Source organism: Thalassophryne amazonica, chromosome 17 (assembly GCF_902500255.1).
Source record: "Thalassophryne amazonica chromosome 17, fThaAma1.1, whole genome shotgun sequence".
Classification (NCBI taxonomy): Eukaryota; Metazoa; Chordata; class Actinopteri; order Batrachoidiformes; family Batrachoididae; genus Thalassophryne; species Thalassophryne amazonica.
In genome coordinates this window covers 39,713,541-39,737,217 of record NC_047119.1, presented here as the reverse complement: position 1 = coordinate 39,737,217, position 23,677 = coordinate 39,713,541, and the positions used below count along the sequence as shown (strand labels likewise).

Genomic DNA, 23,677 nt, shown 5'->3' with positions numbered 1-23,677 from the left:
ACCCAGTGTGTTTTTTTTGTTGTTTTTTTTTTGTTTGTTTTTTCCAAAAAATGTAGACATTTTGTAATTTTTTATTCTGAAATGCACTTGTTTTATTCCTATCAGGTAGACTTGGACCGTGTTTTTGCTCCTCTTGAGTTTGGTTCTGTTCGTCCCTCTGGACTCACTCTGCTGCATGACCACGATGAGCCTGTGCTGCCATGGCCTCGCATCGTCCGCCTGCAGCCAATGGAAATCACAGCCTTCCGTGTGCAAATCAACTAAAGGGCATTAAAGGGTTTGTTTTTTGTTTTTGTTTTTTTTGTTTGTTTGTTTGTTTGTTTTTTGTGGGATAAAGTTTTCCAGCCAGTGAGCATCCACTTCCTGTGTCACTGCTGCCATGAGAAGCGGCAGTTTTCCTGTGGATCTGTAAATATCAGGAAAGCAGCAAAAACTTTGACTCTCTGGAGCTGCAGGTTTATGACGGGTTTTATTGGGACTAAAGTAATTACATGGGAATGCATAAAGACTGTGTCCTTGTCCAAGAATCTCATGTCCTGAACATTAAAGTTTTGGAGCGGGAACATGCTGCCCTCAGTCCTGGATGACAGCCATTACGGTAGATCACCATATCATTTTCACCTCCCAAAAGTAGCTGTCTGTGTGGGCGTGGCCAGATTACTAGCCAAATTACTGAAATACAAGTAACTATGACAGAATTCTGTTAAGGACAGAGCTGTGTCTGTTGTTGACATCCAAGTGATCCGCTATTTCTTTGTCATGAGGTCAAAGGTCAGAGGTGCTTGATGATGCTGATATCTTTGCAGGAGAATGAAGGTCCAAGTCTTTAGGGTTCTGGTGCTTCCTGAGAATTGGGCTGTAACCATTGACCTAAGGTGACGACTGGATGTCTTTGGTGCTAGGTCTCTGTGGAGGATCCTTGGGTCCCGCTGGAATGACTTTGTGTCCAATGAGCGATTAGTTAGTGAGACTCTTGATGAGTAGGATCTCTGACATCGTAAGGGAACATCAGCTAAAATTTACTGGTCATGTGGTGTGTTTCTCTGGATTTCTCATGATCCAACACACTGGTGCCTCAGTGTTGAGGACCCCAGAGACTGCAGAAGGTCAAGGACACACCCACACTTCACCTGGCTGCAGCAGCTAGATAGTTACTTTGGAGAGGTGGGGATGGATCAGTTTTCTCCTGGGTGGCTGCCAACCAGGACCCAAGGCTGTTCTGTGGTGAAGTGGATGCAGCAGCAGAGCTGCTCCCTAACCCGACCCTTTCCGGAGTCATCAAGTCCTTCGTTTTAGTCTATTGGGATGAAACCTAACAAATTGAAACAAAGATTGTTTACAGCTGCACCAGGAAAAAAACAGACCAGCCCGACAAGGACCCTGGGGCGCCAACAAGGCACCAGGGCCCTGACAAGGCTCAGGGGCTACCTGCTTCTGTCGTAAAACAGACTTCAAAACTTCCTGTCTTTACTGGGACATCAAAACATCAACTTAAAATTAGTAATTCAACCCTGTTGGGCCATCAGATCAGAGTTCATGTCCACTTCTGACAAATTAGAAAACATAAATAAATGCAGGTTTTAAAAAATATGACGTTTTGGCCCATAAAACATACTCGAAATAAAATATAGAAAACCAAAAATACAGTGATTTATGTTGTCAAAATCAATCAGAATCAAATAAATGGACAAATTTTTAATTCAGTAATAACTTGAATATCAGCACTGAAAGGTCAAAGGTCAGTGAGCACATGACCATGTCTTTGATACACCCATGAAAGTAAAAGGTCAAATAGTTTTCAGTGTTTGAATAACCATGCCCCTCTTCTGTAGGGGTGGAGCTAATGGTCGCTATACTGATACAAAGGGAGGAAAAAGATGGATTGATTTTTTTTTTTTTTTTTTTTTTTTTTTTTTTTTTTTAAATAGAATGTAAACTGTTACTATGGCAACTGTCAATCGTGGGTCTATGATGCTGTGTTCCTGCTGAAAATATTCACTGGAGTGGTTTTTTTTTTTTTTTTGTCTCAGAAAAGTGTGTAACTGTGTGTCAATGTGTGAATGTTAATTTAAAATGTCTTTAAAAATAAGATTTTAAAAGCCTTTGTGAATGTTACTATGCACAAATTTATATATTTAATTTTTATGAATACTTACTGTGAAGGAAAATATTTTGATGAAATAATGATTCAAAAAGGAGAAAATCTGAGCAACCATAAATTTATAAATCTTTAAAATGGTCTTCAGTGGTGTTTGAATTTTCTGTTTTTCACTTTTGATTTCTTTTGCTGAGCCAAGTACTTGTGTGTGTGTGTGTGTGTGTGTGTGTGTGTGTGTGTGTGTGTGTGTGTGTGTGTGTGTGTGTGTGTGTGTGTGTGTGTGTGGTTAAATTTGTGGTTTAAAAATAGAGAATAAATTATATTTAAAAAATGTAATTAAATTTGTTTATATTTTTTTATTATGTGATAGGTTCCAGGTAAAATTACATCATTTTCTGTTGACAACAATGCAAAGTGAATCCTGCTTCAAATCTGATTGCTTTATGTGAAGCTTTGTGACTGATTTGTACTATTATTAATATATATCATTTAAGAATCTGTGCCTGAGATTAAAAATATTTGGGAGTCAGATCAGAAGTGTAATTATTCAGACTGCATTAATCAAACTAAACAAAGATAAATGTTACTTTCTTCAACATTACACTCTCCAAAAATCAAATCCATGACACTGGAGTTTAATTTTACCCACAAGAATTTAGAAAACTCTAAATTGTAAAGAAAAAAAAAAAAAGACAAAAGTTCCATCTGACCTGAGGATGTACATCTTAAGACACACACGCACGTGCGCAGAAATATATATAGAGAGAGAGAGAGAGAGAGAGAGAGAGACACTCACTTGGCGGAATGAAATTAAGGGAAATTCTTCATTATTATTATTAAGATGTCACTGAAGAAGCGCCAGCAGAGGGCGCGCCTCGGCCATATGAGGAGGTCACATGATTAAAGCAGGAAGTAGATTTTAATGTTTTGAATCGTTTTTCTGCCTTCTTGAATTATTTTGATTTTAAAAAAAAAATAATTCTGCAATCAAAGGTCACAAAGGCCGCGTCATTTCACAGGTACGTCGTAAATCACCTACATCACATTTTTTAATCCATAAAAGCCTCCGAACGATAAAGATTAAAACATTCTTAATGCTAGTTTGATTCAAATTAATGTTTGATTTGATATGATCTGCTGCAATCACAGCGACAGAGCATAAAATCATAAGTACGTCATAAAATAATAGAAAAAGATAACGTGCAACTGTACACAAACTAATTTGATATTAAACTTGTTTTAGCACAAGTTAACTTCAAACATATTCACATAAATATAAACATAACTAAAAAGATCACAGAACTTAGAGCCGTAATAGTACGTAAACATAACAGAAAGAACATCCTAGAGTTAATATACAGTACAATAAAATAGCACAAATATAAACACTGAAAATCATACATATCATAAAATAAAACATGTTGGCTTGGCAAAGAAAGCAGAGTTAATGTTCTGATTAACTCTTGGGGTCCCTGTGTAGAGAGACAGAGAGAGTCTATATTAAAATTAAGAGTAAATTAAATTATAAATAAATATATCACAATAGTTGGTTAAAAACAGTCGTTACCACAGTTAGTCATTGCCATGTTAAAATTTAATCTTGTAAATGAATCATTTCCAGTAGACAGGGATTTTACCTCTAAATACTTTTAACCTCCTTAAATGTTATTTTATGTTCAATTAGCTGAATGTGGTGGCGCAAGCTGTTCCAATCACGTATTGCAGTAAAAATTAATGAATTTTGAGTGAAACTATTGACCTTTGGTACATAATAACTGCAGCTGTGGTCTGGTATAGCTGTGTATATTGGAACATCTGTTGAACTCATATTACAGTGAGGAAAATAAGTATTTGAACACCCTGCCATTTTGCAAGTTCTCCCACTTAGAAATCATGGAGGGGTCTGAAATTTTCATCTTAGGTGCATGTCCACTGTGAGAGACATAATCTAAAAAAAATCCGGAAATCACAATGTATGATATTTTTTTAAATAGTTTATTTGGATGTTACTGCTGCAAATAAGTATTTGAACACCTGTGAAAATCAATGTTAATATTTGGTACAGTAGCCTTTATTTGCATTTACAGAGGTCAGACGTTTCCTGTAGTTTTTCACCAGGTTTGCACACACTGCAGCAGGGATTTTGGTCCACTCCTACATACAGATCTTCTCTAGATCTTTCAGGTTTGGAGTTTCAGCTCCCTCCAAAGATTTTCTATTGAGTTCAGGTCTGGAGACTGGCCAGGCCACTCCAGGACCTTGAAATGTTTCTTACAGAGCCCCTCCTTAGTTGACCTGGCTGTGTGTTTGGGGTCATCGTCATGCTGGAAGACCCAGCCATGACCCATCTTCAATGCTCTTACTGAGGGAAGGAGGTTGTTTGCCAAAATCTTGCAATACATGACCCCATCCATCCTCCCTTCAATACGGTGCAGTCGTCCTGTCCCCTTTGCAGAAGAACACCCCCAGAGTATGATGTTTGCACCCCCATGCTTCACGGTTGGGATGGTTTTCTTGGGGTCGTTCTCATCCTCTAAACATTGTAAGTGGAGTTGATTCCAAAAAGCTCTATTCTGGTCTCATCTGACCACATGACCTTCTCCCATGCCTCCTCTGGATCATCCAGATGGTCACTGGTGAACTTCAAACGGGCCTGGACATGTGCTGGCTTGAGCAGGGGGACCTCGCTGCCCTGCAGGATTTTAAACCATGACAGCATCATGTGTTACTAATGTAATATTTGTGACTGTGGTCCCAGCTCTCTTCAGGTCATTGACCAGGTCCTCCTGTGTAGTTCTGAGCTTTCTCAGAATCATCCTTACCCCACAAAGTGAGATCTTGCATGGAATCCCAGACCGAGGGAGATTGACAGTCATCTTGTGTTTCTTCCACTTTCTAATAAATAATCATAACAGTTGTCTTCTACCAAACTGCTTGCCTGTTGTCCTGTAGTCCATCCCAGCCTTGTGCAGGTCTACAGTTTTGTCCCTGGTGTCCTTAGACAGCTCTTTGGTCTTGCCTATGGTGGACAGGTTGGAGTGTGATTGATTGATTGTGTGAACAGGTGTCTTTTATACAGGTAACAAGTTCAAACAGGTGCAATTAATACAGGTCAAGAGTGCAGATTAAGAGGGCTTCTTAAAGAAAAATTAACAGGTGTGTGAGCCAGAATTCTTGCTGGTTGGTAGGTGTTCAAATACTTATTTGCAGCAGTAACATAAAAATAAATTATATAAAAAAATCATACATTGTGATTTCCGGATTTATTTATTTTTTTAGATTATGTCTCTCACAGTGAACATGCACCTAAGATGAAAATTTCAGACCCCTCCATGATTTCTAAGTGGGAGAACTTGCAAAACCGCAAGGTGTTCAAATGCTTATTTTCCTCGTTGTATATAGATATATGCTGGGGTAGGTTATGAAATATTTTGTGGGCATGATTGAGTTTTAGTTGGGTGACTCGTAGACCAATGCTGTTGAGTTCCATAGCACCTATGTTATCTTGAGGTTGTTTCTTCAAAATAAATCGGGTTTGTTTGTTTTGAATTATTTGAAGTTTATTCTTTAGTGTTTTATTAAGGCCAAAATACCAAGAGGAACAAGTGTGATCCACGTGACATGGCAGCTATAGAGAGAGTTTTCTTGCTTGGTTTGTTTACAGCAGATGAATTTCTATACAAAAATTTCAGTCTTGAATTTGCCTTTTTGAAAATGGTGTTTACCATTGGCTCACTAGAAAGGGGATGATCCAAAATTGTACCCAAATAAGTAACAGATTTTTTTCTTGCTAATTTCATCTTTGTTGCATTTAACAGTGATATCTTGGACATAATTTACTTCTGACACTTGGTGGGTGGATCGAACCTAATATCGATACCAACGTTGGTATTGATATTGATCGATACCAGTGTAGTGAGATTGATACTTTAGTTTCACTTTCTCTCCTGTACAGTGAGACAAATAAGTATTTGATCCACTGTTGATTTCCCACGTTTTCCCACCTACAAAGAATGGAGAGAGGTCTGTAATTTTTATCATAGGTACACTTCAACTGTTAGAGACATGGGGCCTCATGTATCAATGTTGCGCACTTGTGGTGTAAATTTACGGCGTAAACTTGAAATACACCAAAGTCGCCATGACATGTATCAAGCAGTGCGCACCTGCCCATTTCTGGCGTACGCCTGACATGATCTTGATAAATGCGGCGGGTGGAAACAATCGTAATTATAATAAACACGCCCATAATATTCAGACTCTGCTTCAGACACACCCTCATTTTACGACACTGAAGCCGGGAAGACGGCAATGAAAAAGAACTTCACCAATCACGACGCGTGTCAATAGAGCGTCAAAAGCGGCCGTCGTATCAATTGTTTTGTAGTATATAATCAATAAAGTGTTACAGTGGTCCCTCATTAATCGCTGGAGTTACGTTCTAAAAAATAGCCTGAAATACACGAAACCGCGACGTAGTCAGCGTTATTTTTTACAATTATTATAGACGTTTCAAAGCTGTAAAACCCCTCACTACACAGTTTATACACTTTCTCAATCAGGCATGAACATTTTCTCACTTTTCTCTCGTGTGTAAACACTCTCAAAGTTCAGACCTTAGTAGGAAAATAATACCAAATTGTTTCAGGCCCAAACATTTGTTTGAGAAATAAAAATAGAAAGTTTTCCTATAAATAATTATGATGGCATTTAGAACTAACGAATTAATTTTAACGATCAACGAACGAGGTCGGACACATAAGAAATTATTAATAGTGACTGACCAGTATGTCACAGATCGGGCCTCTGCGTCCTGACCCCGTGCCTTTTTCCACTCACACCTGGCTGCAGGTGTTTGTTTCCGTGTGACAAACACAGTTATGAGTAGTTGTTGGCGCTCTTTTTTCTTCTGGGCAACAAGATTCTTATAAACAGATACACAGAACACAGAACACTGTAAAAAAAGGCATGCAAAATTGGACTAAATACTCCGCGAGACTCCGAGGCCACGACAGGTGAACGGCGTTATAGCGAGGGACCACTGTATTCTCTTTTCACATGTCAATAATTCTTGACATGTGGATATTTGCTCGCTCAATTAATAAGACACGCCTAATCTGTCAGATTTCTTTATTTTTTAAATGTATTTCTGTATTTATTTTATTGTGACAACCGAATGGAGACATCATAACCTGGTTGCAGCACGGGCGAATTAAGGGAATGACGAAACTACAGTTGTTATTATCAACTGTCTTTGCAGTCAGCGCTGTAGCCACGGATCGTGCTCCATAACAATCCCGCAAAAGTGGGATTTGTATTGATTATTATGTAGTATAATCAGAAAAGTGTTATTTATGTAACATATGCATTGATTTGTATAATGGCACTGTTTATCATGTTGATCATCTTCATTTTTATGTGGATTCCAGCGCTGGTTCATTTTGGTGTATAATTTACACACCTCTCGACCTGGTGTATATTTCAGCGCAGCGTACGCCAACGACCACATTGATAAATGTCAAGTAGCACAGCCGTTTTGGCGTACACCCCATATACGCTCAAATATCGCCGTACGCAGCGTTGATACATGAGGCCCATGGTGCGTGTGCATATGTGCTCAATTCCACATTGATTTTGGGATGTACAAACAGAACATGCTTGGATCCATGCGTACGCACACTTTGATACATCTGAATTTTTTTGTGCTTAAGTCAGTTTCTGGGTTTTGGTGTCCGCCATGTTTCAGTAGGAAATTCACACAAGTCTGTACATGAGGCCCCTAAGCTTCAGTTTTCACCGCTGCTACTTATGTTGTTAGTTTTAATAAGTTCCAGTTAGATCTGATATCAAATAAATATTTGTGATACAGAAAACCTCTATTAATCTTCATCACTGAGCCAAAACACTAAAATTTACAAAAACAACTTTGTTTATGACGTCTCTATCCTCTGGTGGACAAATGACAACTGAAATGCACCGACCTTGAACTTTCTTTTCCAATGAGTTGGTTTATCTTGGAAGACTTTAGACAGCACGAATGCATGTGGGTTCAGGTCTCGAGAACAATAGAATTTTTATATGATGCACCAGCGGCCGCTAGTGGCCACCAACAGCACTGCAATCACCAACAAGGTTTCACAGATAACTTGATGGTCCTGTCAGTCTCCATATTCAGGTCAGTGTGCAGGTTAGAAAGTGCCAGCATGAACCAAAGCAGAAAATTCACCTGGATCGATCAGAGCCCAGAGTCACTTTTTACAGATGAATCTTTCGCTGGTAATCTCAAAGAATCATTTCCTGAAGTGTCAAAATGACGTGTCAGTCTTTGGGAATTTTATCCGAGGATTTAAATGTTTTTCCTCATTTCTTTTCACCTCAGTTTGTAGAATGAAGGTTCCTGTAAAATATCTGTAACAGTTTAAAAACAAACACTTTCTTCTCGTTTTATACGTCTGATTCTGCAGCAGCTGGTGAGTGATGAAACCTGCTTTAGAATACTGTTTCAGACTCAATGATCTCTTTAGGAAAGTGGACTTAAAGCTTGAAACAAGTTTTCTGCTTTATGGTGAAACAGGCCAAAAAGTCCTATTCTTCCTGTTTGCAGGGTGAGAGGTCACCATGGGGTCGGCAGTGGAGAGGATGGATGAGTATGTGAGAGAGTATCTGATGTATCGTGGCTTCACGAACGCGCTCAAACACCTGGATACAGACATCAAGGCCGACAAGGAGAAAGGCTTCAGGGTATCTGACATACTCGCCTTTAAATATCAGCAAAAGAATGTCCTGGTGACCAGATGATCAGAAACATTGATCCACTGTTTGTGCAGGTTGACAAGATCATTGAGCAACTGCAGCACCTGGTGTTCACCTTTGACCTGTCCGGTCTGAAGGAGTACTGGCTTTACCTGGACAGACGTCTCTTCTGCAGACTGGAGGAAGTTTACAGAGTCACCGTCAACAAGCTGCGGACCAGCCTGTACAGATATTACATTATCAGCGCCGTCCAGGTAACCTGGAGTTGGACTCAGTCCTAAAACTCTGAGCACATATAGTTCCAGACCTTTATTCTGCAAAAAAAAAAAAAAAAAAATCATTAAAAATTTCTGGGATGGAAACAAAGATTGTTTGCAATGCTACGACAACAGCGTCTCTGCTTGCCTGGAGGATCTCCGCTACAATGCTGAAGATCTCTGCAGCTTTCTCTTCCCACAGTTGTTCCCCACCCTCATCTCTTTTGCAGCCAATGTGATCTCACCAGCATCTGGTGGTTCAGCGGAGATGTCTAACATCCCAGCAGGAGGATCAGCTTGATAAGGCTGCTCAGTTCAATCCTCATCAATGTTCAAGTTGCAGAAGAACACCTACATTCCATTCAGATCTCCAGATGTATCCACATCTGGAAGTCCTCTGGTCTGCAATGTCCAATGAAGCAGTCTGACCATGAAATCTGGCCAGATTTATTCTTGGACACTGATCAGGGAGCAGTCTGCAAGACTCCACAAATGCACAAGAAGGCTGTGGTCAAAATTTACAAACTGGGCGCTTCTGTTGACTCTACAGTTCTGCAGGAACCTCCAGCATTTTCCCACAAGGACATGATCAATCTCCTTGGAACAGCTCCAGGATTAGAACACCATGTGCATCAGTGTGGATCTGGACATTGAAACCAGGGCCCGGTTTCATAAAGAAGTCTAATCTTTTAGATTAGTAACCTTACTTAGTCAACAAAGCTTAGGCGCCTACATTAGCCATCTAATCTCCATTTCACGTCGACAGCTAAACTTGTAGATTACCTGTCTTACATTAGTCAACGATTTTCATAGTCATCGCAGCCTTGCGAATACCGTTGCCAAGAAACATCTCTGATGTGCAACAGTTTTGTTTACTTCCGGGTTGGTCCATCTGCTACAAACATGCCTGAGTCCGAAGCAGTACAGGAGAAGTGCCCTCCGTAAGCATCTCCAATGGATTATTCCGGTCTTGGAACACTCGGTCCAGCCGCAAGTCTCTCCTTCCTTCCTCCTCCATCAAGTGGTGGTACGATAGCTGCCTTTTTTGAGGTAAGACACTGACGTTTTGTCGACTAAAACAAGATTAGCCTCCTCTGTACCAGGCTAAAAACTTTAGTCGGGTAGCGCAAAACTTTAACCGACTAAAGCCGTGGTCACAACCCGCCATACTTGCACGTGCGTGCAGTCTACTTGCAAAAACGTGGGCTAAATTTGGAGATCTGTACGTCGTAAGTACTGCCTCAGTACGAATTTAGGAGCACACAGACACGACGTAGAGGTTTTAGTGCATGCAGGACTTTCGCTGCGGTCAGGCTGCGGATTCACCAGCAGTACAGATGACGCACGCTTTGAGTACTGCCTCAGTACGGATTCAAAGCAGCACATTTTCATTCATTTACTATTGAATTAACCAAATCCGTATGTAGGCAGTACGGTTTACGGCACTCACCACATGGAGGCCGACAGGCTTACATGCACAACGCAGCTTCTCACTTGAACTTGGACTTTATTTCCAAACGTCAGCAACACAGACACTCCACAGCTTCAGTCTGTTAACTAGCTGTAACTTTTCGAGGCAAGTAAACACTCGTACATCTGACCGCTGCAGGCTGGACATGCTCATGCATCGCCGACAGCGGAAAACACCTGCCGCTCCGGTCCCGCTCATAAAAAAGAAAAGCGACCCCACACACACACACACACACACACACACACACACACACTGCTTTATTGTCAACTCTCTTTATCGTTACACTCCTAGAGACGTGCGTTGAACGTACTCCCTCCCTCCTCTTGCTACTGCCTCCGTACGTTTTCACAAAAACGTAGTGGCCGTGGCATCCGCAGAAAACGTACGCCTAAAAAAAAATGCACGGTGGGTTGTGACCGGGGCTTAAGCGCTTTGTGCAACGACTAAGGTCAAAAGATGAGTCGAATAAGTGAGTTTAGTCCAGTAAACATGATTAGACTGCTTTATGAAACCGGGCCCAGGATATACAGTCCTTGTAGCCAGTACTGTCAGATTCTGTGGTCTCACGGAAATCGGTCAGTCGAGCTTGACCTCTGGGGCAGTCACCAAACACCAAGTGATGCTCTGAGTAAAAAGTCTCCCTTACTGAGACGTCACTCGCTGCAGTCAGAGTACAGACCCAGACAGTGTTTGGATCTGAGCCTCATAACTCATTGATTCAGATCAAGGTGACACGTTTTACTGTCACCAACAGATGGTTACCCTCCTGTCGTTCTTTAACACGTTCTCACCTTCACAATTTTGTTATTTACCAACAAGCTGAAGAATGTCTGAGTTTCACTTATTCTGTGAAATTTGTCAATGTCCACATATTTATGGAACTAATGGTTCTGTTTATTGTGAGTTGCACAGATTGATGATTGATTATTAATTGATAAATGTTAGGGCTGGGCAACGTTAACGCGCTAACGTTGCGTTAATTATTGAGGTCATTATCGCCGACAATTTTGTTCCTCCCCTTAACGCTGCGGTTTTTTTTGGGGGGGGGGGGGGGTTTAGCCTTTTATGACTGTTGCTCGTTGCCTTTTATTTTGAAAGCGTCAGTCGGGGGCGAGCTTATGCTGCTGCTTCCTGCTGATTGCTGAGTTCACACAAAAAAACGACACGAGGATCAAGAAAAGTACAGGCTATGCAATTCACAACAAAACAAAATGCAGAAAGACGCCGAACTTTTGAATGGACATTTTCGGTACAAAGTTCTACAGGATCAGGCCCGGATCCAGACCGGTTTGGATCGGTCAAATTTTTTTACGCATCGTTCGTCATCGGTAAAAAAAAAAAAAAAAAAATCTTGAATAATCTCGAATAGCCGAACGTGTCCCCGCGGTGAACACAGCTTTTCGGTGGTTTTCATGTCAACCTATAGTCCGTAAATGATACGAATTTTTCTGAGTTTCAGAGTCATACGGACGTACAAATAAAGTCGGATATTCAGGGTTTGGTCTGTAATAAACTATTTCTGCAGCGCGGCTCCACTTTGAAACCATGAACCATTGAAGCAATGCTTCGATCCAGTAGCTTGTTGGTTCTTTGATTCACTGCTCTTCAGAAACGGCAAGCCGCTTCTTAACCCTTCGCAAAGCCATTAAAATATCGTCAGTCACTTTTGTGTGGATTAAAGTCACTAACTGGGACTCTTGAATCGTCCTCCGTTCCGTTCACACAGCTCGAAACGCTGCGCGGCTGAGACAGAGTCCGGTTGGAATTAATAACTTCAAAATGACACCTCTTTCCAAATGTAATACAGACAAGAAACTACAATCGACTAAAACGTTTTTTTTCCTCCCAAAATGAAACGTGCTGTATTTTCTTTTCAAATTACATCCTGAAGTGAAGCACAGCAGCTCTAAGCTCAGCTCAGATATATGGAAACACATTCATGCCAGTGTGTGAAAGGAAATGCTTTTGACAAAAACTACAGATTTAGTTTATTCCTATTTATGCCCAGAGATCAAGGATTCACCATGTAGAGTTCATTATGTACAAAGTTTAAGGATCCAGTGACCAAATTCATATTTATTTAAGACTCAATAAAATGTTCAATTTCAATTCAATTTAATCGGCTTATAAAGTGCCAAATCACAACAAAACAAATACATCACAATTGTACACATATCAAATTGTGGTATGTGTACAATTGTGACGTATTTGTTGTAGTACATTTAGTCATGGACATGAATATTGTTATTTTGATATGAAACAGGATAACAAATGACCTGCCAGTGGTTTTATATTTGATTTCATTCGTGTGTTTCAGTTGAAATTTACATTTTCAAATTTATGCAATGTTCATTTACATTTTCAAATAAAACTGCTTTTAAGCGGCTTTTGAATTCATTTTTGGGTTTCACATATACCATGCGATTAATCATGATTAATCACAGAAAGCCAGTGAGTTAATGCGATTAAGATTTTTTATGTTTGCCCACCCCTAATAAATATACATTTCCCTCTGAAATCTTTTCTTTTTTCTAGAAAGGAAACACAGAGAAAACTCTGGAGTTTTTCCAGAAACAGGCGGCAGAGCTGCAGGGTCAGGCTGAGTGGCGGGATTGGTTTGTCCTGCCGTTTATCGCTGCCCCTGAGCAGAACCCCACCTTTTCACCGTATTTTTCTCGACAGTGGGCTGACACCTTCCTGGTTTCACTGCACAACTTCCTGTCTGTTCTCTTCCAGTGTGTGCATATCCTTCAGTACTGATTCTTAAAATTGATCAATGAAAAAAATGTTTGCACGTTAAACTGGAGTCTTTCCGGTTTCCAGTCCTTAACTCATTCCACCTCAGCCGGTCTTGTTGAGTTTTGACGCTGAAGTCCAGAAGAGGGCGAATGTGATGGAAGAAAACGAGCAGCTTCGCCAGCTGGTCAGAATCCTCAAAATGACTCTTCAGTTCATTTCAAGAAAATATGAAGCTTAAAATGCAGCCAGGAGACACCTCATCCTGACTTCAGAAAACAGTACAGGGTCCGGAAACACGTCCGAGATGAGCCACAGTATTCTGTCATTGGGCAGTGGTCGTTTGGGCCCAACAATATTTTGAAGCTCTTTTCTAAATTCTTATTTCCATTACAAATTTTTTTCATACTTTGGTAATAGCTCATATCTTTATTGTACACCGTGAGGTTTTCTGGAGGCTTCAGCTAACATAGTGCTGTTGTTGTCCACGGTCCACCTGCAGTCACATGGTACAAATCTGCCACCATCTGTCTCGTTAAGATTACTGTGTTTTGTCACTTTTGCTTTATGACATTAGTCCTAGTTTCAGTTCAGACGTCAGTTTGAGGTTTTGGAGACGACTTCTGTGTGAGTTCAATCAGTGTCTGTCTCCTCCTCACTGCTTTGTCTCCTCCATGGAAATATAGACCTGGAATGGACATCACGTGACTAGCGGCATGCAAACGACGGCCATTACTAAGGGTGGAGAGAGTGCCTTGAGCCAGTTATGGCACCTGTTAAACAGAAGCGAAATGAGGGGAAAAAAGGCAGCCAGTGCTTCACCATCCAAACTGATTCTCTTTAAAGGTCAATAAGAAAACATGCTTGGAATCTAAATGTAATTTTGGACGTCAGTGAAATGTAGCCCAATGTAAAATAATAGAAATTTGTGTGAAATTGTAAAACAAAATATATGCAGTGTAATTGAAAGTCAGTACTCAGTACTAAAATGAACTGTATAATAGCCTTAATGTAGAGTAATTATTTAAAACAAATGTTTATTTTAAAGTCGTTATGTCGCAATTTAATATCGATATACTGAGACTATGACTCAACGCCATAAGTTCTTTTCATTAAGCTGCCTTCACATGCATACAAATATGGAAACAAAAATGTTTAAATATATATATATGTGTGGTGGTACTTTTACCCTGACTGAGGGTCAAAAGTCATAAATTCTGAATGGCTTTATATCGACTTGTAATAAAATGTTAGTAAAAATCATATATATGTTGTTGTCTTTAAAAGACTAGCAGTAATATTACAGTGGAAAAAGCAGCAAGGTAAATGACCACAATGGCAAGGCATACTTCAGATTTATATTTTAATACATAAAAAAATCACAGTAAATGAACAGAATGGCATAGTTTTCACCAAATTTCCACACTTTACATAAAAAAAATTTCTACCCAGGCATGTATGGCTTCATTGGAAAGAGCAATTAAAGGGCTTTAAAACAAGCCTACCTTTATTAAAATCTGTTAACAAATATCAACAATAGAGTGAGAAAAGCAGCACAGTTTGTCATAATTTCCCCAAATTTCTGCATTTTACATAAGTTTGTTTTTCATCCACACATGCATAAGTTCATTGGAAAGAGCTTTCAAAGGGTTTTAAAACAAGCCTACATTTATTAAAATCTGTTAAGAAATAGCGACGCTAGTGCAAAAAAGCGGTCAGTTTATTATTGATGATCTGCACATCTCCACCCTTAGCAATGGCGCCGCCCTGTGTTTAGCGACGCTAATAGACTGAGGTGCGCACGTCCATTCCAGGTCTATATTTCCATGGTCTCCGCCTCACTGCTCTGTCTGACTCCGCCTCACTGCTCTGTCTGACTCCTCCTCACTGCTCTGTCTCCTCACTGCTCTGTCTGACTCCGCCTCACTGCTCTGTCTGATTCCGCCTCACTGCTCTGTCTCCGCCTCACTGCTCTGTCTGACTCCGCCTCACTGCTCTGTCCCCTCCTCACTGCTCTGTCTGACTCCTCCTCACTGCTCTGTCTGACTCCACCTCACTGCTCTGTCTCCTCCTTACTGCTCTGTCTGACTCTGCCTCACTGCTCTGTCTCCTCCTCACTGCTCTGTCTGACTCCGCCTCACTGCTCTGTCTGACGCCGCCTCACTGCTCTGTCTCCTCCTCACTGCTCTGTCTGTCTCCTCCTCACTGCTCTGTCTGACTCCGCCTCACTGCTCTGTCTGACTCCGCCTCACTGCTCTGTCTGACTCCTCCTCACTGCTCTGTCTGACTCCTCCTCACTGCTCTGTCTGACTCCGCCTCACTGCTCTGTCTGACTCCGCCTTACTGCTCTGTCTCCTCCTCACTGCTCTGTCTGACTCCGTCTCACTGCTCTGTCTCCTCCTCACTGCTCTGTCTGTCTCCTCCTTACTGCTCTGTCTGTCTCCGCCTCACTGCTCTGTCTGACTCCACCTCACTGCTCTGTCTGACTCCGCCTCACTGCTCTGTCTGTCTCCTCCTCACTGCTCTGTCTGACTCCGCCTCACTGCTCTGTCTCCTCCTCACTGCTGTGTCTGACTCCTCCTCACTGCTCTGTCTGACTCCGCCTCACTGCTCTGTCTCCTCCTCACTGCTGTCTGACTCCGCCTCACTGCTCTGTCTCCTCACTGCTCTGTCTGACTCCACCTCACTGCTCTGTCTCCTCCTCACTGCTGTGTCTGACTCCTCCTCTCTGCCCTGTCTGTCTCCTCCTCACTGCTCTGTCTGACTCCGCCTAACTGCTCTGTCTGACTCCGCCTCACTGCTCTGTCTCCTCCTCACTACTCTGTCTGACTCCGCCTCACTGCTCTGTCTGACGCCGCCTCACTGCTCTGTCTCCGCCTCACTGCTCTGTCTCCGCCTCACTGCTCTGTCTGACTCCGCCTCACTGCTCTGTCTGACTCCGCCTCACTGCTCTGTCTGACGCCGCCTCACTGCTCTGTCTCCTCCTCACTGCTCTGTCTGACTCCTCCTCACTGCTCTGTCTGACTCCGCCTCACTGCTCTGTCTCCTCCTCACTGCTGTGTCTGACTCCGCCTCACTGCTCTGTCTGACTCCGCCTCACTGCTCTGTCTCCTCCTCACTGCTCTGTCTGACTCCGCCTCACTGCTCTGTCTGACGCCGCCTCACTGCTCTGTCTCCGCCTCACTGCTCTGTCTGACTCCGCCTCACTGCTCTGTCTCCGCCTCACTGCTCTGTCTGACTCCGCCTCACTGCTCTGTCTCCTCCTCACTGCTCTGTCTGACTCCGCCTCACTGCTCGGTCTCCTCCTCACTGCTCTGTCTGTCTCCTCCTCACTGCTCTGTCTGTCTCCTCCTCACTGCTCTGTCTGTCTCCGCCTCACTGCTCTGTCTGACTCCGCCTCACTGCTCTGTCTCCTCCTCACTGCTGTGTCTGACTCCTCCTCACTGCTCTGTCTGACTCCGCCTCACTGCTCTGTCTCCTCCTCACTGCTCTGTCTGTCTCCTCCTCACTGCTCTGTCTGTCTCCTCCTCACTGCTCTGTCTGACTCCGCCTCACTGCTCTGTCTCCTCCTCACTGCTCTGTCTGACTCCGCCTCACTGCTCTGTCTTCTCCTCACTGCTCTGTCTGTCTCCTCCTCACTGCTCTGTCTGACTCCGCCTCACTGCTCTGTCTGACTCTGCCTCACTGCTCTGTCTCCTCCTCACTGTTGTGTCTGACGCCTCCTCACTGCTCTGTCTGACTCCGCCTCACTGCTCTGTCTCCTCCTCACTGCTCTGTCTGTCTCCTCCTCACTGCTCTGTCTGTCTCCTCCTCACTGCTGTCTGACTCCTCCTCACTGCTCTGTCTCCTCCTCACTGCTCTGTCTGACTCCACCTCACTGCTCTGTCTCCGCCTCACTGCTGTGTCTGACTCCTCCTCTCTGCCCTGTCTGACTCCGCCTCACTGCTCTGTCTCCTCCTCACTGCTGTGTCTGACTCCGCCTCACTGCTCTGTCTGACTCCGCCTCACTGCTCTGTCTGTCTCCTCCTCACTGCTCTGTCTGACTCCGCCTCACTGCTCTGTCTGACGCCGCCTCACTGCTCTGTCTGACGCCGCCTCACTGCTCTGTCTCCTTCTCACTGCTCTGTCTGACTCCGCCTCACTGCTCTGTCTGACTCCACCTCACTGCTCTGTCTGACTCCTCCTCACTGCTCTGTCTGACTCCTCCTCACTGCTCTGTCTGACTCCGCCTCACTGCTCTGTCTGACTCCCCCTCACTGCTCTGTCTGACTCCGCCTCACTGCTCTGTCTCCTCCTCACTGCTCTGTCTGACTCCGCCTCCCTGCTTTGTCTCCTCCTCACTGCTCTGTCTGTCTCCTCCTCACTGCTCTGTCTGTCTCCGCCTCACTGCTCTGTCTGACGCCGCCTCACTGCTCTGTCTGTCTCCTCCTCACTGCTCTGTCTGACTCCGCCTCACTGCTCTGTCTGACTCCGCCTCACTGCTCTGTCTGACTCCTCCTCACTGCTCTGTCTGTCTCCTCCTCACTGCTCTGTCTGACTCCGCCTCACTGCTCTGTCTCCTCCTCACTGCTCTGTCTGACTCCGCCTCCCTGCTCTGTCTGACTCCGCCTAACTGCTCTGTCTGTCTCCTCCTCACTTCTCTGTCTGTCTCCTCCTCACTGCTCTGTCTGACTCCGCCTCACTGCTCTGTCTGACGCCGCCTTACTGCTCTGTCTGTCTCCTCCTCACTGCTCTGTCTGACTCCGCCTCACTGCTCTGTCTGACTCCGCCTCACTGCTCTGTCTGACTCCTCCTCACTGCTCTGTCTGTCTCCTCCTCACTGCTCTGTCTGACTCCGCCTCACTGCTCTGTCTCCTCCTCACTGCTCTGTCTCCTCCTCACTGCTCTGTCTGTCTCCTCCTCACTGCTCTGTCTGACTCCGCCTCACTGCTCTGTCTGACTCTGCCTCACTGCTCTGTCTGACTCCGCCTCACTGCTCTGTCTCCTTCTCACTGCACTGTCTGACTCCGCCTCACTGCTCTGTCTCCTCCTCACTGCTCTGTCTGTCTCCTCCTCACTGCTCTGTCTGTCTCCTCCTCACTGCTCTGTCTGACTCCGCCTCACTGCTCTGTCTCCTCCTCACTGCTCTCTCTGTCTCCTCCTCACTGCTGTCTGACTCCGCCTCACTGCTCTGTCTGACTCCGCCTAACTGCTCTGTCTGTCTCCTCCTCACTGCTCTGTCTGTCTCCGCCTCACTGCTCTGTCTGACTCCGCCTCACTGCTCTGTCTGTCTCCTCCTCACTGCTCTGTCTGACTCCGCCTCACTGCTCTGTCTGACTCCTCCTCACTGCTCTGTCTGTCTCCTCCTCACTGCTCTGTCTGACTCCTCCTCACTGCTCTGTCTGACTCCGCCTCACTGCTCTGTCTCCTCCTCACTGCTCTGTCTGACTCCGCCTCACTGCTCTGTCTGTCTCCTCCTCACTGCTCTGTCTGACTCCGCCTCACTGCTCTGTCTGACGCCGCTTCACTGCTCTGTCTCCTCATCACTGCTCTGTCTGACTCCGCCTCACTGCTCTGTCTGACTCCACCTCACTGCTCTGTCTGACTCCTCCTCACTGCTCTGTCTGACTCCTCCTCACTGCTCTGTCTGACTCCGCCTCACTGCTCTGTCTGACTCCTCCTCACTGCTCTGTCTGACTCCGCCTCACTGCTCTGTCTCCTCCTCACTGCTCTGTCTGACTCCGCCTCCCTGCTCTGTCTCCTCCTCACTGCTCTGTCTGACTCCGCCTAACTGCTCTGTCTGTCTCCTCCTCACTGCTCTGTCTGTCTCCTCCTCACTGCTCTGTCTGTCTCCTCCTCACTGCTCTGTCTGACTCCGCCTCACTGCTCTGTCTGACTCCTCCTCACTGCTCTGTCTGTCTCCTCCTCACTGCTCTGTCTGACTCCGCCTCACTGCTCTGTCTCCTCCTCACTGCTCTGTCTGACTCCGCCTCACTGCTCTGACTCTGCCTCACTGCTCTGTCTGACTCCGCCTCACTGCTCTGTCTGACTCCGCCTCACTGCTCTGTCTGTCTCCTCCTCACTGCTCTGTCTCCTCCTCACTGCTCTGTCTGTCTCCTCCTCACTGCTGTCTGACTCCGCCTCACTGCTCTGTCTCCTCCTCACTGCTCTGACTCCTCCTCACTGCTCTGTCTGACTCCGCCTCACTGCTCTGTCTCCTCCTCACTGCTCTGTCTGACTCCGCCTCACTGCTCTGTCTGACTCCTCCTCACTGCACTGTCTCCTCCTCACTGCTCTGTCTGTCTCCTCCTCACTGCGCTGTCTGACTCCGCCTAACTGCTCTGTCTCCTCCTCACTGCTCTGTCTCCTCCTCACTGCTCTGTCTGTCTCCTCCTCACTGCTCTGTCTGACTCCGCCTCACTGCTCTGTCTGTCTCCTCCTCACTGCTCTGTCTGACTCCTCCTCACTGCTCTGTCTGTCTCCTCCTCACTGCTCTGTCTGACTCCGCCTCACTGCTCTGTCTGATGCCGCCTCACTGCTCTGTCTCCTCCTCACTGCTCTGTCTGACTCCTCCTCACTGCTCTGTCTGACTCCACCTCAGTCTTGCAGGCTCTTTGTGGTCTGCTGGAATGTCTGTCTGACTTACAGGATTAGAAGCAGATTCAGAAAGTTGGGATGAATAGTTTGAAGTATGACATCACTTCCTTACACCTAAAAAACAAAAAGAAAAACAGGTTTGAGTTTTGGCGGGGACCTGGGGTGGGGGAGCTGTTCCACTGAGGGATTTCATCTTATTGTTCTGGTTCTGGGTTGATGATGTCAGGATGATCTGACTTATCTGTTTCTTCTCTGTTCTTTTGGTTTCATGTGGCATCCAGCTGTTTGCCCTGCAGGGGGAGACCAAGGACCAGTCTCAGGGAGATCAGGTGGTCCACCACAAGCTGCCAGTTTATGTCCAGAACATGGACCGACTGGGCGACACTGAACTGTGAGACACCAACACATGATGAACCACTTTAAAGCTTCAGTCTTACAGAAACCTGTCAATGTTCAGCTCCATTTCATGAACGAGGCAGTGTTCTGAAGTTTTAAATGATTTAAACCTTTGGGTCTTGATGGTCTTTCCTTTTCCTACCACTTTTATATTTCCTCACTCTGTCCTTCTGTGACCTCAGAGACCTGGTGTCCAGCCAGCGGGCCGTTAGTGCCGCCACCACCCCTTCCAGAAATTTCTTCTCTACATTCCTGCCACAGGGACGGCGGACTCCGGGGAAAATGGCCCACGGTGCCACGGGGGGGTCTTCGCCCAGCCAGGGAGCACTGGGTAGAAAGGAGCCATCGACCAATCAGGTGAGGCTGTCCTGTTTATAGCAGTAGATCAGAACTCAGAACTACCGGAGAAGAACTCAAGCTACAAACCAGTCAGTCAATAAGATGGTGCAGTACCTCCAGTGACCACTAAGTGCTGTGAACAGCAGAAACCACAATGCTGGACATGAAGGTAGAGGTGGATTTTAAAAGCTTCACACACAGCTTATGATCAAAAGCTTTAAGTGGGTTTGAATAATAAAACACTGAGGCTGCATTCACATTATGCATGATATTGTTGTGGTAATGTTAATATTAATATTGTGTCATTTAATGTTGATATTGTGCCGGTTAATGCCGCTGGTGTAAATAACTTAATGTGTGGTAAACACTGTAAGAAGCAGTTTTCCGTGTTTCTGGTTTGTTCGAATCTGTTGCTTGGTTGGTGAGTCTGACAGTGTTTGAAAAATGGATTGATTCTTTCCAGAACGCAAAGTCCAAAGAGGCTCCAGTGAAAGAACCTGTAAATGTCCAGAACCAGCCCACAAACCAGACCACACATTCCAGAACCAAGAGAATCCAAGACTATGAGAAGGAGAGGAAGGAGCTTTTCTCCAAACCACCTCCACAGGTACAAAAATATAGATCATTATAAGATTCCACCATCATGTGCTCGTGTTTATTATATCACATCAAATGTACATATATTATTATTAGTATATTAAAAAAATCTTCAACACATTTTTTTTACAGGATGTTCAAAATTAAACCAAAATATTTCTTTTAGTTTTTGCATCTGGTCTAGTTTGTCCAATTATCACTGACTTTATGTTTTATTGTTAGGTTTATAAAAAGGAAATGATCAAAAATCTTAATTTTTTTCAGGTCCTCATTAAAATCTGCTGCTGTTAACGGTTGTGTACCATGTGGTTTATTGAAGAGTTCTCATCATGTTTGTCTTTTATATGATCAGACGCCAGAGAAGAAGGGGGAGATGGAGGAGGCGGAGCTTCCCGTTGAGGCCTCCCCTGATGCTGTTGACTCTGCCTCTTCATTGACCAACAGGAGCTGTGGAGGGTCTACAGAAGGAGGAGGTGTCTCCATGGAGCAGCCCTTCATCAAGCTCAGCCAGGAGGAATATGGAGAGCATCACTCCTCCATCATGCACTGCAGGTGTGGGTGTGTGTGTGTGTGTGTGTGTGTGTGTGTGTGTGTGTGTGTGTGTGTGTGTGTGTGTGTGTGTGTGTGTGTGTGTGTGTGTGTGTGTGTGTGTGTGTTTCCCTGCTGTTGATTGTAATGTTTTTGCTCTGGTTTTCAGAGTGGACTGTTCAGGTCGCAGAGTTGCGAGTTTAGATGTGGATGGCGTTGTCAAGGTGATACCGCAGTGTTTGCTCACATGACACATTGTTGTCATCGGTCTAAGTGATACATGGTTTCCTTTTCCCAGGTGTGGTCATTTAACCCGTTGATGCAGACCAAAGCTACCATCATGTCCAAGTCTCCTCTGCTTTCTCTGGAGTGGGCTGCCAAACCCGACAGGCTGGTATGAAACCAGCTGAAAAAAGCACTCAGACACTCTGTCTGTCTGTCTGTCTGTCTGTCTGTTTGTTGTTTGTTTGGAGGGGTGTATCCATGAAAGTGATTGTTTGAATGTGTTTCTATCAGCTGGGTGTGGTTATGTCCATGTGTAATATTGATAACAAGAATAATAATGTATTTCTAATCCTCAGAACCATCGTCCCAATATTAATGTCATTAACAGAACCTTTGACACCATGTTAAAAGCCAAAGCAACATGTTAACGTGTCCCCTGACTTTCTGTGTGGATTTCGTCTCAGGGCCTTTTGCTCGGGTAATTTTGAGATCTGATCCTCTTCGTGTCTTCAGCTTCTTTATGACTTTGGGTTTATGGACTTTATGTTTGGGGTTGTCTGGGATTATAATGCTATTGGACCACCAACCTCTGAGCACTGAGCGCAACACAAATTCCAATACCTGCAGAGCCTCCATCATGTTTCACTGTTTCCTCTGTTCCAGTCAAATATTCCCTGAATTCTGGGTCTTCTGCCCATGTCAGAATTTAGACAAAGCCCGTCTGGACCACAGGCAGTTGGTTTCTGTCAAGTCTGAGCTGGAGATGTTCTGATAGTGAAGTCAGCAGGCTGTGTCCTTAATGTGCTGCACTTTGTTTGTCTTGCTAATCGCTGAGTCTGCAGGCTTCCAAGCTGGTTCCTGCCCATCTGTAGAGTTAAACTCTGCCATCCAGGCTGTCATTATGCTAAACTGTCCTGCCATCAGTCCACTTCAAGACCTGTCACCTTGCACATCTGTTTCCTGCACACATACGGTGTCTGGCAGGGCTGGACTAGTATCTGAAAAGGGCCCGGGCACTTTTTGATCATTTTTGTATGTATGTTTTTGAGGGTGAGAGATAGAGAGAGAGGAGGATAAGGTCACTAACTTTTTTTTTCCTGATTATGAGCCCTGATATGAGCCCTGGCCAGTGAATCTCAATGTGAAAAGAAAAAAAAAAAAAAAATATATATATATATATATATATATATATATATATATATATATATATATATATATATATATATATATATATATATATATATATCAATCAATCAATCAATCATTTTTTTTATATAGCGCCAAATCACAACAAACAGTTGCCCCAAGGCGCTTTATATTGTAAGGCAAGGCCATACAATAATTATGTAAAACCCCAACGGTCAAAACGACCCCCTGTGAGCAAGCACTTGGCTACAGTGGGAAGGAAAAACTCCCTTTTAACAGGAAGAAACCTCCAGCAGAACCAGGCTCAGGGAGGGGCAGTCTTCTGCTGGGACTGGTTGGGGCTGAGGGAGAGAATCAGGAATGGTATATATATATATATATATATATATATATATATATATATATATATATATATATATATATATACCATTTTCCTTAAGCAAAAACTGAAAACGGGTCCCACAGACCCAAACACCTTACGAGGGTTAAGCAAAGCAATATTTCACTAACACACACAACACTGTAAGTTGGACATCAAATCTAGTCAGAGCATTA

At 44.2% G+C, this 23,677-nt stretch overlaps 2 protein-coding genes across 4 annotated transcripts in view; both read left to right on the top strand.

The window, feature by feature from the left end:
* man2a1 (mannosidase, alpha, class 2A, member 1) overlaps positions 1 to 2,629 on the top strand; it is a 36,860-nt gene extending 34,231 nt beyond the window's left edge. Inside the window, exon 25 of the mRNA XM_034191962.1 lies at positions 106 to 2,629. Coding sequence (XP_034047853.1) covers positions 106 to 264 — 159 coding nt within the window. The 3' untranslated portion in view covers positions 265 to 2,629. The remainder of the gene's footprint in view (positions 1 to 105) is intronic.
* A 364-nt stretch (positions 2,630 to 2,993) lies between these two features.
* wdr91 (WD repeat domain 91) overlaps positions 2,994 to 23,677 on the top strand; it is a 32,447-nt gene continuing 11,763 nt past the window's right edge. The window contains exons 1-11 of one of the 3 annotated variants that reach the window (XM_034192442.1): positions 2,994 to 3,117; positions 8,703 to 8,839; positions 8,926 to 9,105; positions 13,115 to 13,322; positions 13,420 to 13,502; positions 20,173 to 20,282; positions 20,470 to 20,644; positions 21,090 to 21,233; positions 21,576 to 21,775; positions 21,921 to 21,975; positions 22,050 to 22,145. In XM_034192442.1, the coding sequence (XP_034048333.1) occupies positions 8,717 to 8,839; positions 8,926 to 9,105; positions 13,115 to 13,322; positions 13,420 to 13,502; positions 20,173 to 20,282; positions 20,470 to 20,644; positions 21,090 to 21,233; positions 21,576 to 21,775; positions 21,921 to 21,975; positions 22,050 to 22,145 (1,374 nt within the window). In that variant the 5' untranslated portion in view covers positions 2,994 to 3,117; positions 8,703 to 8,716. Of the gene's footprint in view, positions 3,119 to 8,702; positions 8,840 to 8,925; positions 9,106 to 13,114; positions 13,323 to 13,419; positions 13,503 to 20,172; positions 20,283 to 20,469; positions 20,645 to 21,089; positions 21,234 to 21,575; positions 21,776 to 21,920; positions 21,976 to 22,049; positions 22,146 to 23,677 lie in introns of all 3 variants that reach the window. The other 2 variants (XM_034192440.1, XM_034192441.1) reach the window with 2 other exon arrangements.